Here is a 15,912-nt window from a genome sequence, read left to right as displayed (position 1 = left end):
TGATTATGATTCGATGGACGGTGCGTGACGTCATTGTCACGGACAAACACGGAAGGATTTATGGTTTCTGGAACACCTGTGGACGATGAACGATAATTGGGGACTTTTAAAATGGGGGTTGTCGGACACTGAAGGGGAGGAGAGACTGATAAACTGTGTTTTTAACCTGCTGGGTTCACAAAGGGGATCTGTGGCGTTCGTGGTTGGCTAGCACCACCGGCGTGAAGAAAACCGGGGTCCCACTTATTGGCCTGGAGGTAGACAGTTGGGGGGAAAAATAGAAAGATAGGGAAGTAAGTGTAGGTGGACCTGGCTGGTGTAACGAGACCTTCCTACCATTACCGCGGCGAGGAAGGTTGAGTCCTCACAGTGACGGCAGGGTGTCGTCGGACGTGGACAGGGAAGTCCGAAATTATTTTAATCATTCTATATGATTTATTATGTGTGTTGTGTTGTGTCTAGCCCTTGGTGATTATTGCCTTCATGAACTGTATGTTGATTGCCTATGCTGGTTATTGTATCTAGGGCATGTGATTGGAGTTTCTAATTAAGTGTGCTTTGTCTGAGATATCACTATAGTTTGCTGTGAATTTGGAATGAGTATTTGGTTCCCTAACAAAATGTGTGTTCACGGTTTAATGAAATGAGATGACCAGTATATGTAATCAGGATAATTGAGTGAGCGAATGCCATACGGCTGCTATTGTTACTAATAAAAAAGTGTATTCCTTTGGTAATTCCTGTGTTGGAGTGTGTTTGGTGTGCTCCCCCCGGACCAGACCGGGTTAGAATTAAAGGTGGTGGCAGTATAGGTCTCAAGCCGCAAGAAGGCTTGCCAGTGGCCCCTAGTGGTGGCCAAAAATTATTACAGTATAGTGGAATGCAATACAGAGATGATTGAGCGAAAGCCTGATGTATCCTATTCGATGCTTACATTTTAAATTATTTTTTTTTCTTCTTCTTCTTCTTTTTTTATGTATGGATAATCAAGAAAAACTATGCTGCTTACTGTTCGCCCTGAAATATAACTAACATTATTTGTAGTTTTGCAACTTTCTGCATAATAAGTAGGCTACTTTACTGTCAGTTCGTAATTTGACCATATAGTACCACATTTTATTTAATATCCAACAAAGGCAAGCCAAAGTTGCAGCCAGTGATTGTGAATGTATGTTTGCAGATAAAGGCTCGAGACCCAGGCGCACTTCTTCAAGGCACCTACATTAGATATCGCACTGACTTTACAAAAACAAACATATGCACTACAAAATATGTCCAAATGTACAACTACTAATTACATCAATGTGTAATTGGTTTGGTTTAACGACTATTACAACCTTACAACAGTCTAAAAACTGAACTAATCAAAGTTACAATATACATTTTCACTGATTACTGCTTTTTTTACTGTGAATTTGACTAGTCTTGTGTGCATCAGTACGTCAGTTACCAAAAAGAAAAAATATATTAAAACAATAAACAGTATATTTACACTCGACACTTTGGCATAGCTGTCAACCCTCCCGTTTTTTCCGGGTTTCTCACGTATTTTAGCTCTTTTCACGCTGTCTTCCCGTTTTAGTATTTTCCCGTAAAATATCCCGTATTTTTAAAAGTCTTAAAAATGGCCAGATTTTCATCCTAGGTCTTAAATTTCATTTAGTCAGGTGACAGGTCTAAAAAGTATTTACCCTCGTTCATTTCCAAAAACGCTGGCCGCAGAAAGTTATTACAAAGTAGCAAAAAAGTATGGAGTTGTAGCCTACAAAGCGGAGCGCTAGATCAGGGGTCTCCAACTCGTCGCTCGCGTGCTACCAGTCGCTCGTGGCTTGATATATGAGCTAGCTCGCCAGAGGCCGTTCACATATCGCGTCTTTTGCGCGCTCAAGTTTGTTCAAATGTAGGCGCGCGGCAAGCGCGCTCATAATTGAAGCGACGCGCTCATTTTTTTACCAGGCGCAACGAGATGAAAAAAATCTAAACTTTTCAGAATGCCGCAAACGCACCGCAGGTCATGCGACAGGAACCAACCAATCACCCCTTTCCATAACAACATTGAAAGCTCAGTCAACATGAAGGATGGGGGTACACCCAAACACTACTAATAAATATAAGCTATAATGTGTATATGTCAGTAATTTATCTTTTTTGACTTTTTATAAAAAAATATTTAAAGGCTGAAAAATGAGGTTTATCTTTGTATAAAACCTTTTTTTGTCAAAAATGTATTTGAACTTGTACATGTTAGTAGCCTAGATAACATGTTGCAAGACACTCCTTTAAAATCTGGCCATCATTTTTAATGGTATTTTAATGTTTACGTAAACAAAAAGTGCATATTGATGCTAATCGAATTTGTTTTTTGCTGTTTTTCGACATAAAACTTGTTGAATTGACTTCATTCTGTAGTATTAGTACTATTTGAACAGGATTCTGTGATAACCGTCATAATTTTGGTCACTTTAATCATCTCATCATTTCCTCTAGTTATGATCAACTAAAACAACAATCAACAATAATTGTGTTTTTACAGTATAATATGCAAAAGTACAATTTTCTATTAAAAAAAATCTACCTCTCCCTCTCTCTCTCACACACACATCAGATAATCCTAGATAGATAGAAAGATAGATAGATAGATACATAATGATCCCGAGGTAACTATCTAACTTGGATAATGCGTCGTGTAGGGTCTTAAATTTGAATCTTTATGGTCTTAAAATTTCTTAAAAAGGTCTTAAATTTGACTTACTGAAACCTGCAGAAACCCTGAATGTTTACTTTGTTAGCCTAATAAATAAAGCTCTTTAAACATATCCATTGGTCTGTAGGCTAATATATATTGTGTAGTTATAAACTCTTTAGACTGTTAATGATTAGTGCTTTTTTTAAAAGTTTGTGGGTAAGAATCGTGTAAAAAAAAAAATCCCTTATTTTGGGGATGGATTCTGGGAAATCTCCCTTATTTTCAATGTTCAATGTTGACAGCTATGCACTTTGGTGTAGTGTGTTCGCGCCAAAGTTCAATCGCTCGACTCACGTAGGTTGAGATGATTGGTTCAACGTCTGACCAATCAGAGCGCGGTGTCTGTCTGTAAACAAAAGATTTCGTCAGTGTTTTCCAAGAGCGCATTCGTCAGTGTTTTCCCGTATGTTTCTAAGGGCGAGCAACCTTTATATTTTGGTCCACAGGCAAGCAAACAAAATTTAGGACACAGACATTTAGAAGCAAAATTACAAGGAACAGCAATGTCAACGCAAAAACTTATAACTCAGGAGGAAAGTCTGCACGGTAAGTTGTACAATTTGGATCGCTCGATTAAACAACGTACTTACATCGACAGCTAACGTAATGAAAACAATAAGATTATAAATAGTAACAGTAAATTGTGTAACAGTAAATTATTTATTCACATTAATGGGTTTAATACCAATGTTCATCATGGTTTTCTTTTATAAATTTGTACAATGCAGAGATTGCAAACAAAGATTTGTGTTCAAATCCGGTCATACTGCCAAGTCAGCAACTACGAGTTTGCTAAAACAAACATTTGTTCTATTTTTGGTAGTACACATATTTGATAACGGACAAGAGGCATTTACAATGACCCAATTTTGTACTGATTATGTTGGTATTAATTTACTAACATCCAAAAATGTTCATGGTTACATATTTGGAGTTTGAACCCTTTTTGGTTCAGTTTCTGTTAGATCAAGTGTAGTAAAGCAGTGTTTTTTGTAAAATGTACGAGAAAGACCAAAGCAAACATTCAGCACTTCTAAAAAGAAGAAACTGCTTTCAGTAATCATTTCTAAATACTTTGATGTACTTTTCTCCACCAGACTCATGGGTGGAGCTCCACTTTGATTCATGTAGTGAACATAGTGAGGACACACCGTCCCTGTCTGATATCACAGACCTGGAGAAAATGCTTCTGGAAGCACAGCGGGAATCCAGCAGTAGTTCACGGACAAGCTCTCACTGCAGCAGGTGTGTACAAACCACTTCAAGAGATCTGTGTGTACAGGCAAGACAAGGACTTGTATGATTATTCTAACCACATGTATTTGCTCCTAGTCCTCGACATGTCCAGACACCTCCACTCATCAGTGCAGCCTCCTTCAACACACAGACTCCTTCGACACATGCCAATGCACAGGTAATTTTTTTTTTTTTACTTTATTGCATAAGCTTGCATTTAATAAGAATTTTAAAAAAATCACAAAACTTGTAGTCAGGAACAGTGGGTTTAAGTGGTACAAATTTAGCATTAATTACTTATCATGCCCGGCCATACATGTAAAATCATGAATTTGTTATTGGAGCAACCTCTATTTTTCAATAAGATTCCAATATGATATATACATGCAGGTTTTTCTCACAACCAGTCCTCGCTGCAAAATGGGCATATGGAGATCTAATTTAACACCACTATAAACATGCAATGTTTTGACTGCATTACAGACTTGAAGAGCTTACATGACTAGACTAGACATCAGTGGTAGTGAAATTGCCAAAGATCTTTCACCTGCTCTTTCACTTCCAGGGGGAAGTTGTACCAGAGAGCAAACAGGAAGTTGAGACTGTCGCAAGGATCTGTGACTGGTCCAGCCGGCCAGAGAATGTACCACCACCAGCACTGATTATTAAACGGCCAAAGCGGAACAGATTGTGCAGCAGGAACTCAGACAAAAACGACAAAGAAATGAACACAAACTTGCTGAAGTTACTGTTACCCTCGCTAGTTTTGACACACATCCTCATGCTTGGGTTGGGGTAAGACACTCATGAATTTACAAAGTCTGACTTTTTGCTTGCTGCTCTTTTGTTCATTGTTTGACTATTTTTAATCTCTCTCTGCAGGATCTGTATTGGACGGCGCCTCTCCACTCAATGCTCTGTTATCTGAGTCATAGCAGATGAATGCGTGTGTGTCAGAATGTTGTGCGTCAGTGTCACTCTGGGATAGTCTCTAGAAAGAACCCGACAGCCTTTTGCTGGAACACTTTTGTTTTCCTCCAGGAGAAATGCAGGACTATGTAAGAGGACACTAAAAATAAGATGAGAGACAGAAACTCTCAGCATTGTTTTTTCTTTGGTTCTCCTGCGTGGATTTTGGCACAGAATTAATAAAGATGAATCCAGTTGTGTATGGATATCAGGAAATATGCCTAATAGATTTCAGGTTTTGCTTGAAATTAAAAATATTTGTTAAATGCATCAGCATGAGTATTGCTTTACTGACCAGGTCACATTGTAGTCCTTCAGCTGACCTTTTTTACAGCATTCCGAATCATTATTTAAAAAAAAAAAATGCAAATGTATGTTTGAGAGAAAATTCAGAGCCATATAAATGCATATTCTGACATATATTCGAATGTGACATGCGATGGAAAAATAATAAACTGTACTGCAAAAATTATAATCATCTTTAAATTTATTTGTTAAAAAAATACTTTCAAATATTTTGCATTCATCCTACCAGGTAAATAAAAATACTTCATTTATTATCGATATTCAGTGAGCTTTTATGTTTTACTCATTAGTGTTATAAGCAAACATTTTCAGGTACAGCAGGAAAAAATTATATTTTTTACAGAACATTAACAAGTGTTTCACTTGCTGCCTACCTCCTCTAGAATCGTCTTATATTTTGTACTGGCATTTCTGGGACAGCAGGTGGCGGTATGATCCTGTTTCTTTCTGCGACTTTCAGTCTGTTTGATTCTAGTTTGGAACTAGCTTTCTCTAAAATGTACCAAATTAACGTAATATATTCAAACAACCAATCAGTGACTGACAATTATATGATCATTGGCAACATCAGGTTTTGTTACTGAAGTATCTTTGTAACTGAAGTACTCCAAAAAAATGGATATCTGTACATATTCAGCATAACAATTCAATCTGAAATATATAATTAAACGTAACTAAAGAAGAAACTGCTTAATGAGAAACCACCAGAACTATTTTAATTATCAATGACATGGCCTATAGAATAAGTAATTGTGTGACAGTACCCTTGATAAAATTATTTTGATTTAAATTATTTTGGGAATATTATGTAGAACAGTTTCTGTTTCCACTCATCTCTTGCTGTTTTCTTTTTATGTTTTCCTTTTCACTTAGGCCTATTTATTTTTATTTAACCGAAGATGGCCTTTTTGTTTTGGAGGGAGAAAAAAAGAGCAATTGAGGACTTGATGATTTGACATTATGAATAGCATGAGGTTTCATTAATGCCTTTCTTATGTGTTATCATTAAAAAAAAAAAAAATTTAAATTAAAAAAACGAATTAATTATGCTATTTCAATTCGCACACACACAATTAGTCACTCTTCAGCATCAAATTATTATTAAGCTCATGATGTTCGAAAGTGTATTTGAATTATTTATTCATTCTGAAGATATATTTGTATTAATACTTGAAAATTACATTTTGAATATAGGCTGAGTTATGGATGGTTTAATTAGCCTATATTTAGTGTTTAATGCAAACACTAAATCTAGTTTTATATTTGATGATTAGTTTTATATCGGATGATTTTTTAATGGCATATCATTTTTTTTTAAATGGCATATAATTAAAAAAAAAAAAAATCCTCCATGATCATCAGTAGCACGTGAAGAATGAAAGAACTCATTCCACGTCATTGATAGGGATGCAGCAGCGCGCGCTACACGGTTTCCAACTTCCAAAGTGCTTTACAGCGTGACTGTTTTACGTCTCTGTGCGTCACAGCCACGCCCACACAACACATTATTACACCTGACCTAGCGGTTTGTGTAGTCTACAGACGGCAGTCCTGAGGGAGAAGGAACTTTGTTGTCAGCTGTTCTCTTGCATCCCTGTGGACTGGGAGTGATGAAGCAAGAGGTCAGGTCTGCTCTGGGCTCAGCTCTCTTCGGGCTGGCAGAGGGTAACCTTTCTGCTCAGAGGTAAGCAGGTGCATCCCATTATCTTCTGTCCATTTCTTAATCCAGTCAACTTTAATGTCATTTTTTTATGTGTAAGATGGATACAGCATTCGTAAGCATAATTATGGAAAGATTTGAATTAAGCTACTTATTTATTTAATTCTATAAAAATTATGTCCCACTTTAAATTAGGTGTCTTTAACTACTATGTACTTAAGTAAATGTTAAGTAAATGAAATGTTAGGTATAATATACTTACTGTGTTCATGTTCTTTTGCTGCTAATGAGGTGGGATAGCTACACTTAAGGTTAGGGACAGGTTTGGTATGAGTAGATTACATGGTATGCATGTAATTACTGCAATTAATTACAAATGCAATGCATGCAGGAATTACTAAAAATATATAAAAAATGTAATTGTATCAAATTATTATTTTATATTTAAAAATATCTGCAAGTCATTTATAGCAGTAATTAATTAATGACATCTATAATTACACTGTTGACCCTTGCTTTACCACTTAACCCACCCTTAAACCTATCCATAAACTAAACCTGTCCCTAACCTTACCCGTATCCTCATTAGCAGTAAAAGTGTTTTTCAACACAACATCAACACAACATTTTTTTGATGGAAGTACATAGTAGTTAAAGACACCTAATATAAAGTATACCTAATTTGCTATACATAATTTGCTTTAATGGCAGCAGCACTCAAGTACTTTATTTTAAACTGCAAATAACTAGTTGCTCTCTTTCCAACAGAGGTGTTGGTCTTGCCCGGGCGCACTTCGAGAAACAGCCGCCCGCCAACCTGCGCAAGTCAAACTTCTTTCACTTCGTGTTGGCTTTATATGACAGTCAAGGTCAGTCTGTGGAGACTGAGCACACTGCATTTGTGGACTTTGTTGAAAAGGAGAAGGTGAGGAGCAGAGGTGGACAGTAACAAAGTACATTTACTTGAGTACCTAAGTACACTTTTTGAGTATCTGTACTTTACTTGAGGATTATTTTTTCTGGAAACTTTTTACTTTAACTTCACTACATTTGAAAGACAAATATCATACTTTTTTCTCCACTACATTTCTGTCAAGGTCCTTGACAAGTAGTAACGTCAATCAGGGGAAGATTTTGGTTGCAAATCGGGTTGACGTCAGAACCCGACAGAGAGACGTTGGATTTTGGTTGGAAATGAAAGTCGGGATGACGTCAGATACATAATACAATGTCTGTCCAACGTTGGAGATTAACGTCAATCTGAATTTTCATTTTCAACATTGGGTTTGGTCTTCTAAATGCGAATTTTGTCATTGTTTTGGAGCACACTAGCTTATAGATAACAGTAAGGCTAACATATTCATACTAAAAGCCAATAAACTTTAAATAGGGCACTATTTGAGGGAACAGCCATTTGGGTGTCCGACACCATTGTGGACGTTATTGAGTGCACTTATTCAATCTCACATTCAATCCCACTTTTGATATTGATATGAGGGTATAGGGGCGATTTCAGACACAACCAATAACTGATTAACGTGAATATTATTAGTCTTCTCGACTAGAAGTGATCCTTTTTTTTAATCTTGAAGGATGTTACAACAGGGTCCCTGAGGAGAAATGTGGAATTGTATATGAAACATTGGGTTTATTGGGTTTGATTAGATTAGAAGTTATGATGCCATGTAAGACAAAGCATATATTTGTTTTTTTCTGTTTGATTTAGGAGCCAGTAAATGAAAAAACGAACAATGGAATCCATTACAAACTCCAGTTACTGTACAACAATGGTGAGTAATGCCTGCATTACAAATAGTCTACTATTACTAGAGAAATACGCTTACTTTGAACTGTCATTTGTATGACGTTTTGTACTAATGTTGTGCTATTCATTTTCCTGTCATTTAGGTGTCAGAACAGAGCAAGATCTGTACATCCGTTTGATAGACTCTGTGACCAAACAGGTAAAACAATTTCGGCACTTTCATATTATTTGCAAGAATGTGGTATGCATCTTAGCATTGAAAGTTCGCTTCAGTCAAGATTAAATGTTTAAAAAAACATGCTTTGTCCACAGTGCTAAGATGATATTTGAAATACTCATAGATGTTATCATGATACGTTTTATATATTTTATTATGCATAACATTAACCTGCCATTTGCCTACATTACCTCTACTATGTCAGGCAATTATGTTTGAAGGTCAAGATAAAAACCCTGAAATGCGCCGTGTTCTTCTCACTCATGAAACAATGTGCAGGTAACTTTTGTCAAACTGCACTATTACACACTAATAGACAAAATCCCATGCATGCTGCAAACAAACACGTATACTCATAAAATATTCTTTAAAATTTAGTGTTTGTTTGCTTTAATTGCAATATGCAGGTTACTTTTTAAAAAGTTGGTAATTGTGCGTCTTTATATGTGAATATTACAGCCGATGTTGTGATAAGAAAAGTTGTGGAAACAGGAATGAAACGCCTTCAGACCCCGTCATTATTGACAGGTAGGACAATCAGTTACATTGTATAACATTTTAATTGAGTAATGAAATGTAAATACTGTAATGTGTGTAAGAGAAAAATGAGGGCGAGAAAAAGTTTATTGTTTAATGAGCTATTCATTCCAAAAATTTGGATTTATCAGCATTGCGGATAAAATCAGACAGACACTTGTTACTCTTTCATCTCTCCAATTCTCAGTTTCTAAACTTTTCATCTTCTTCTCAGTGATTCTTTTTCTCCATTCCCTGATCCACACATATGATACTTTCACATGTTTGCAGAGGAAAGGTATTAGTCTTCCAAATTATGCCCTTTTCTTTTTATTTTATACTTAGGTTCTTCCTGAAATTTTTTCTCAAATGTAATCAAAATTGCCTGAAGAACGCAGGGAACCCACGAGACACACGTCGTTTCCAGGTACACACAAAAAGTTAAATAATCATATTACTGATGGCCTTTATGTGTCTGATAATAGATTGGTAACACTTTACAATAATACTAACATGAACTAACAATGTGCAATATATTTTTACTGCATTTATTTGCATTAGCTAATAAAAATGTTAGTTCAGTGCATTAACTTATGTTAACATACTTAAAAATGTATTAGTAATTGTTGAGATTAACATTAACTAAGATGAAAAGTATTGTTTTCATCTTAAAAGTATTAAAAGTATTGTTCATTGTAAATTCACATTAACTAATGTTGCTGTTAAAGGAGAACTCCGGTCAATTTTAACATTGAGCTCATTTTTTTGTAAATTTGGAGTGCTGTCAGTACAGAGAACAACGACAAAAATCGGTGTTGCCTACACCGTGTTATCCTCTTTTTAAAATTTGCACCCTGTTGACTTCAATGGGGCAAGTTTTAAACCTGATTTTAGCCTCTTAACATCCTTGATGTGTCATTACAAGTGCACAGCCAATGTGAGTGATTCCTTCAGAGTGAACACTGGTGAATCTGACTGCAGTAGATGTGAAAGATATGAATAAAAATGATTTTATTTCAGCCAGCGCACATACCTGTATTTACATCCTGTTTTCGGTCGAAGCCCACAGTAATCGATTGTCGAGTTCACGCGCATAGGTTTAGTACGTACGATCATGCGCCCGAACTCGACAATCGACTACTGTGGATTTCAACGGAAAACAGGATGTAAATACAGGTATGTGCGCTGGTTGAAATAACATCATTTTTATTCATATCTTGCACATCTACTGCAGTCAGATTCACCGTGTTCACTCTGAAGGAATCACTCACAATGGCTGGGCACTTGTAATGACACATCAAGGATGTTAAGAGGCTAAAAGCAGGTTTAAAATTTGCCCCATTGAAGTCAACAGGGTGCAAATTTTAAAAAGAGGATAACACGGTGTAGGCAACATCGATTTTTGTCGTTGTTCTCTGTACTGACAGCACTCCAAATTTACAAAAAAATTAGCTCAATGTTAAAATTGACCGGAGTTCTCCTTTAACAAATGAAACCTTATTGTAAAGTGTAACCAATAAATTGAATTAACATTGTTGTTGTTTTTTTATAAAAAGAAAAGACTGTCCCTTATAGTCCTGGATCACACTTTAGATTAAAACCACAATGGTAAAAATTATAAATGTAGCTTGCATTAATTTAATGAATTCAGAAATGTATTTAACCATCCTTGTCCAACATCAAAATATTCTTTCGTGTGCTACATTTCCTGCACTACACTAAAATGTCCTGTGCATTGCAGGTGCTGGTCTCTACCACAGTCTCCGTTAAGGGCCACATTCTAGCCATTTCTGATAACATATTTGTCCATAACAATTCTAAGCATGGCAGAAGACGATTTGAGTTAAGTGAAGGTACAGTAATTACAAACATATCTGCAACTTTTTGTATAATTTAACAAAATTACACCAAAAGAACGGTGTTGGTGCTGGATCATAGAGAGAGAGAGAGAGAGAGAGAGAGAGAGAGAGAGAGAGAGAGAAATGAGAGGAAATACAGTTAATCAGTACAGTATTTTGTTAACAGTTCCTGCACTTGCCTTCCATACTATATTGTACCAAGATACTCTAATTCTAGCAACATTTATTCAGCGGCACCTCTACAGCCTTATTGAATCAACCGCTCGACACATATGTGACAAGTGTAGTCTGATTCCCGAAAGAATTACTCTTATGAAGTAGTTCAGAAACATACACAGCGACCAGTGTATTTTGATTCTATAATGAATGACTCTGATGAGTCAGTTCCTTTTAGTGAATCAAAAACATATAGAGCAACGAATGTAGTCCAAATTAGAGACAGACAAATGACTCTAATGAGTCGGTTCTGAATCAAACGCATACCTAACTATGCAATCATATGGCAATGAGTAGTTAAATATATAGTTAGAAGAAATGCTACCAAATATTTGGTTTGTTTAGTATTTGTAGTTTAATATAGGGTTATTGTTTCAAATAGTTAAGGCCAATTATTGGATTGCATTTATGCTGTCTCTGAAAAAAACATAAAAAAGTCTCTTTTTATACACCTTTACATTTTAAAAAAAATGACTGTAATCACTCTGTATCTGTAATGTGCAGTACTGTTACTGAGTGTATTGAGCTAATATATGTGTGTGTGAATGTAGCAGAGATCCCCTGCATCAAGGCCATCAGTCCGAGTGAAGGTTGGACTTCAGGTGGAGCCTCAGTGATTATTATTGGAGATCAGTTCTTCGATGGTCTACAGGTGGTTTTCGGAACAGTGCTGGTCTGGAGTGAGGTGTGTAACAGTCTCAAGCTCTGTTGCCAATCAATGAATTACTATAAATACATTTTTGTGTTTCATCTTTAGCCTCATCATTCCAGTTGTTCATTTTTTTTTTTTCCTTGGTCAAATCTAATCCATCCATCCGCCACCACAGATCTCCCACAAATCTTTGCGAATTTTGCAAGGTGTGAAATAAATTTTTTCCGATGAATTTGATGGTGAAGTTAATCAGAATTTCTATACTTCCTGTGGACTTTTTGTGTTTTGTGACAGGTCATCACACCACATGCGATTCGTGTGCAGACTCCACCTCGTCACATCCCTGGTGTTGTGGAAGTTACGCTGTCCTACAGATCCAAACGGTTGTGCAGGGGACCTCCAGGTCGTTTTGTTTACACTGGTGAGAATTATGAGTTTGCGAGAATAAATAAATAAAAAAACGGAAAAAACGTTGCAATTTACTGTAACCGTAGTTATATAATATTTTTTAAGAATATGTGAAAACGTATTATGTTACATTATGCCTTTTTGGACTTCTTATTCTTATTTGTTTTGTTGCTGGCAGATGCATTAGAGTTTAACTGAGAAATGTGTTTCTCTGTTTAAGCTTTAAATGAGCCAACCATTGACTGCGGGTTCCAGCGGCTGCAGAAGGTCATTTCTCATCATCCTGGTGATGTGGAAAGACTTCCAAAAGTGAGCCAGAAATACTAAGTGGACTTCCCATTTCTCAATTTACATTTTATTTCTTCACAAATTCTGTGTTTTCTGTTTGAACTGTTCTAGGTTCTGCTTTAAGTGTTTAATTAAAATTGAAAGGGATAGTTTCCCTAAAATGATTCTATATTCTATCATCATTAACTTGATAAGTTGTTCCAAACCTGTTCAAATTTTTCAAAAAAAATACTATGGTTGTCAATGAGGTCCGAGATCTGTTTCAAAAAAATTATTTAAATATGATGAAAATGATGATTAAAAAAATTTAAAATGATGACAGAATCAGAATTTTCATTTTTGGGTGAATTTTCCCTTTAAGTCACAAAAAAGCATGTCTAATCACCAACTGTAATTTCCAAATGGAGATTATGTGCTCACAATTTTATTTAACTCTTGGAAATACACAAATAGCTGTATTTATTTTATTTTATTTTTGATTGACAGGAGGTCTTACTGAAGAGAGCAGCTGATCTCATAGAGACGTTTTACGGAATGCCTCACAACAACCAGGTGAACAGAATTTTTGATATCAACATTTACTTTTTTTTTTACTCAGGCTTGCTACCCAAATAAACAATATTGATAAGTAATAAGAAAAGATATTGTTTGAGAGTGTGTCAAAAATACTATGGGTGCATATTAAAAAACAATCTGCTTTTGTAGCCCTGCAAATAACGTCTTTTTAAATACTTAAAATCTATGCGAGTGCCTGGATGTGGACTTGTGACTCTTGTGACATTAAGAAGGATCCACTTATAATTGTAAACAATATTGATTGCTGATGAAATCCAGATTGGGAAGTGATGCCATTTCTGTGCTTTTACATGTGCCTGACAATAGGAGATGATTCTGAAGCGTGCGTCCGACATAGCCGAGGCACTTCATGGGAGCCCACGAAACCCATCCCACACAAATTCACACAGGATAATGGGTGTAAACTCTTTTAATGGACAGTTAACTGCGAACACAGAGATATCACAGGATGTAGAACGAGGTATGCAGTATGTGTGCATGTGCGTATGGTACATATGCCCCTCAACAGTGTTTTAATAAATGAATGTCTCTTTCAGTGGGATTCAGTCGGAGTTCAAACACTGGCTTTGTTTTAGGCAGCACATCCCAACAGTCTGATTTCACTAATATCAACACATGCGTGAATGGACACGCACATTCGCACCTTCACTCCAACATGCCAAGGCACACACACTCAAACGCACACCCATCCATGGCCGGGCACACACAAACACACGGACGCCAAACTTCCTCTGTGCCAAACTTCTCCATGGCTGCCACACAAGCATTCTTAGATAGTCCCACAGAGGACACACAACACTACATCGGTAAGAACACGTCTTTCTCTTCTATATCAACTGTCGAACCTCAAGACTTTTTTTCTCAAAAAAAGCCAACATTCAAAATGTATCTTAACAAATTTTGCTTTTCTAATTTTGCTAACTTTTCTACTTCTGCTTTTCATGACATTATTAAACTGAATCATGGTCAAACTGCATATGTAATGATCATAAGCAATTATTTACACTCCTGAAGACAAATATATATTTTGGTGGTTTCACGTTTATTTAATCCTTCCTTGTCTTCTTTCTCTTTCTTGTGGTTCTATAGTGAAGCAAAAAAGTGCATTTGCTCCAGTTCTGAAGATGCAGTCTTCAACAGCAAGTTCAAGTCTTCCCATTTGCACGGTGAGAGCACAACACACATACACACAGCTCCTCTCTCGTCCACCTCTACATTGTCCCTTTATTTACTGCATAAAGTGTATACACACACACACACACACACACACACACACACACACACACACACACACACACACACACACACACACACACACACACACACACACACACACACACACACACACACACACACACACACACACACACACACACACAGCCTTAGGGAGTATGAAGTGTGAAGAGCATACACACATATAAATTTGTGGAGTGTGAACATTTGTCAAGACTCATGTCTATTCTCTGTTTGTCTTTTACAGCCTTGCATGGACTAGTGACACCAGTCGCTCTCACATGGACAAACTCTGAAGTGAAGGAATCTCTTTGTGGTGGGGGAACAACAACATCTATTTTGCATTTTGAATGTTTTCTCAGTGCAAGCAATACAAAAACAAGAAACTATATGTTAAATCGTGTTGGTTGGTGATAAAGCAATTTTTTTGTTCTGTGTCTAAACAATATGCACCTCTCTATTATTAGTGTGTTTTTATTATGTGTGGCCAAGACATTCAATATTTACTTGATATATAGTTATTTGATATAATAATGTGAAATATTATTTCAAATGAAAATAACTGTTTTCGTAATTTATTCCTGTGATGGCAAGGCTGTTTTATTCTTGTGATTTTCAGCATCATTATTACAGTCTTCAGTGTCACATGATCCTTCAGTAATCATGATTTGGTGCTCAAAACATTTATTTTTATCAGTGTTGAAAATTATTGTGCTGCTTAATATTTTTGTGGAACAAGTGGTGTTTTCCTGTCACATTTTGTAAATCTTTTGTCCTTGTTGAAAAAAAAAAAAGTGTGACCACAAACCTTTGAACGGTATTGTATGAGGAAATATTTTCCCATCACTCTGTATATACCAATATATAAGACATTTTCTTACACTCTTACAAGAACATTTGTCTTCAAAAAACGTATTACTATTTAAGGGAAAGAAAATGGTAAAAACACTGGACATAGATTCATTACTTGACTAACTGTTAACAATGACAATAGTTCTTTTCTAATGAAGATTCATTGAAGCCCAGGTTCCACATGGCCCCTATCTCGACAAGTCTATTCTTCATGTCTCATTAATTTCTCATATTTGTTGAGAATTGCTCGTGTCATGGGAGGCAGCTCTGCTTGTTTTCTGTAAGATACTTCACTGAATTCTCAGATAAGCCCTCCATCAACCATCAAGTTTTACTATGAGGAGGAGGCATCAGAAATAAAATCAAATGCTGAATATGGAATTTGTCTCTCATAAATCTGAGTGTGTCCTCCC

General features: G+C 36.2%; 2 protein-coding genes across 2 annotated transcripts; both read left to right on the top strand.

Annotated features, from left to right (window-relative positions):
* Positions 1-3,082: 3,082 nt before the first annotated feature.
* On the top strand, positions 3,083-5,516 carry bnip4 (BCL2 interacting protein 4). The gene is made up of 5 exons (XM_079852648.1): positions 3,083-3,292; positions 3,844-3,991; positions 4,079-4,160; positions 4,548-4,777; positions 4,865-5,516. The coding sequence occupies exons 1-5, from the start codon at positions 3,250-3,252 to the stop codon at positions 4,908-4,910; spliced, it is 549 nt and encodes a 182-aa protein (XP_079708774.1). The 5' UTR covers positions 3,083-3,249; the 3' UTR covers positions 4,911-5,516.
* A 1,267-nt stretch (positions 5,517-6,783) lies between these two features.
* Positions 6,784-15,093, top strand: LOC307148170 (transcription factor COE3-like). Its single transcript, XM_079853528.1, has 16 exons — positions 6,784-6,941; positions 7,686-7,842; positions 8,644-8,707; positions 8,826-8,881; positions 9,105-9,178; positions 9,359-9,427; positions 9,761-9,842; positions 11,157-11,268; positions 12,042-12,175; positions 12,437-12,563; positions 12,771-12,859; positions 13,325-13,390; positions 13,721-13,874; positions 13,951-14,220; positions 14,504-14,580; positions 14,895-15,093. Exons 1-16 carry the CDS (start codon positions 6,868-6,870, stop codon positions 14,907-14,909), a joined length of 1,620 nt encoding a protein of 539 aa, XP_079709654.1. The 5' UTR covers positions 6,784-6,867; the 3' UTR covers positions 14,910-15,093.
* The last annotated feature ends 819 nt before the right edge of the window (positions 15,094-15,912 follow it).

This window comes from Squalius cephalus (genome assembly GCF_949319135.1).
Source record: "Squalius cephalus genome assembly, chromosome: 20".
Lineage (NCBI taxonomy): Eukaryota > Metazoa > Chordata > Actinopteri > Cypriniformes > Leuciscidae > Squalius > Squalius cephalus.
The sequence above is the reverse complement of the archived record's forward strand: the minus strand, read 5'-3'. Positions and strand labels throughout refer to the sequence as shown.

Excerpts from the sequence above, each read along its gene's own strand:
- bnip4 (XM_079852648.1), top strand. The coding sequence starts at position 3,250 with ATGTCAACGCAAAAACTTATAACTCAGGAGGAAAGTCTGCACG. Across the intron at positions 3,992-4,078 it reads ACAAGCTCTCACTGCAGCAG|TCCTCGACATGTCCAGACAC; the intron begins GTGTGTACAAAC and ends ATTTGCTCCTAG. Across the intron at positions 4,161-4,547 it reads CGACACATGCCAATGCACAG|GGGGAAGTTGTACCAGAGAG; the intron begins GTAATTTTTTTT and ends TTTCACTTCCAG.
- LOC307148170 (XM_079853528.1), top strand. The coding sequence starts at position 6,868 with ATGAAGCAAGAGGTCAGGTCTGCTCTGGGCTCAGCTCTCTTCGGGCTG. Across the intron at positions 6,942-7,685 it reads GGTAACCTTTCTGCTCAGAG|AGGTGTTGGTCTTGCCCGGG; the intron begins GTAAGCAGGTGC and ends TCTTTCCAACAG. Across the intron at positions 8,708-8,825 it reads CCAGTTACTGTACAACAATG|GTGTCAGAACAGAGCAAGAT; the intron begins GTGAGTAATGCC and ends CCTGTCATTTAG.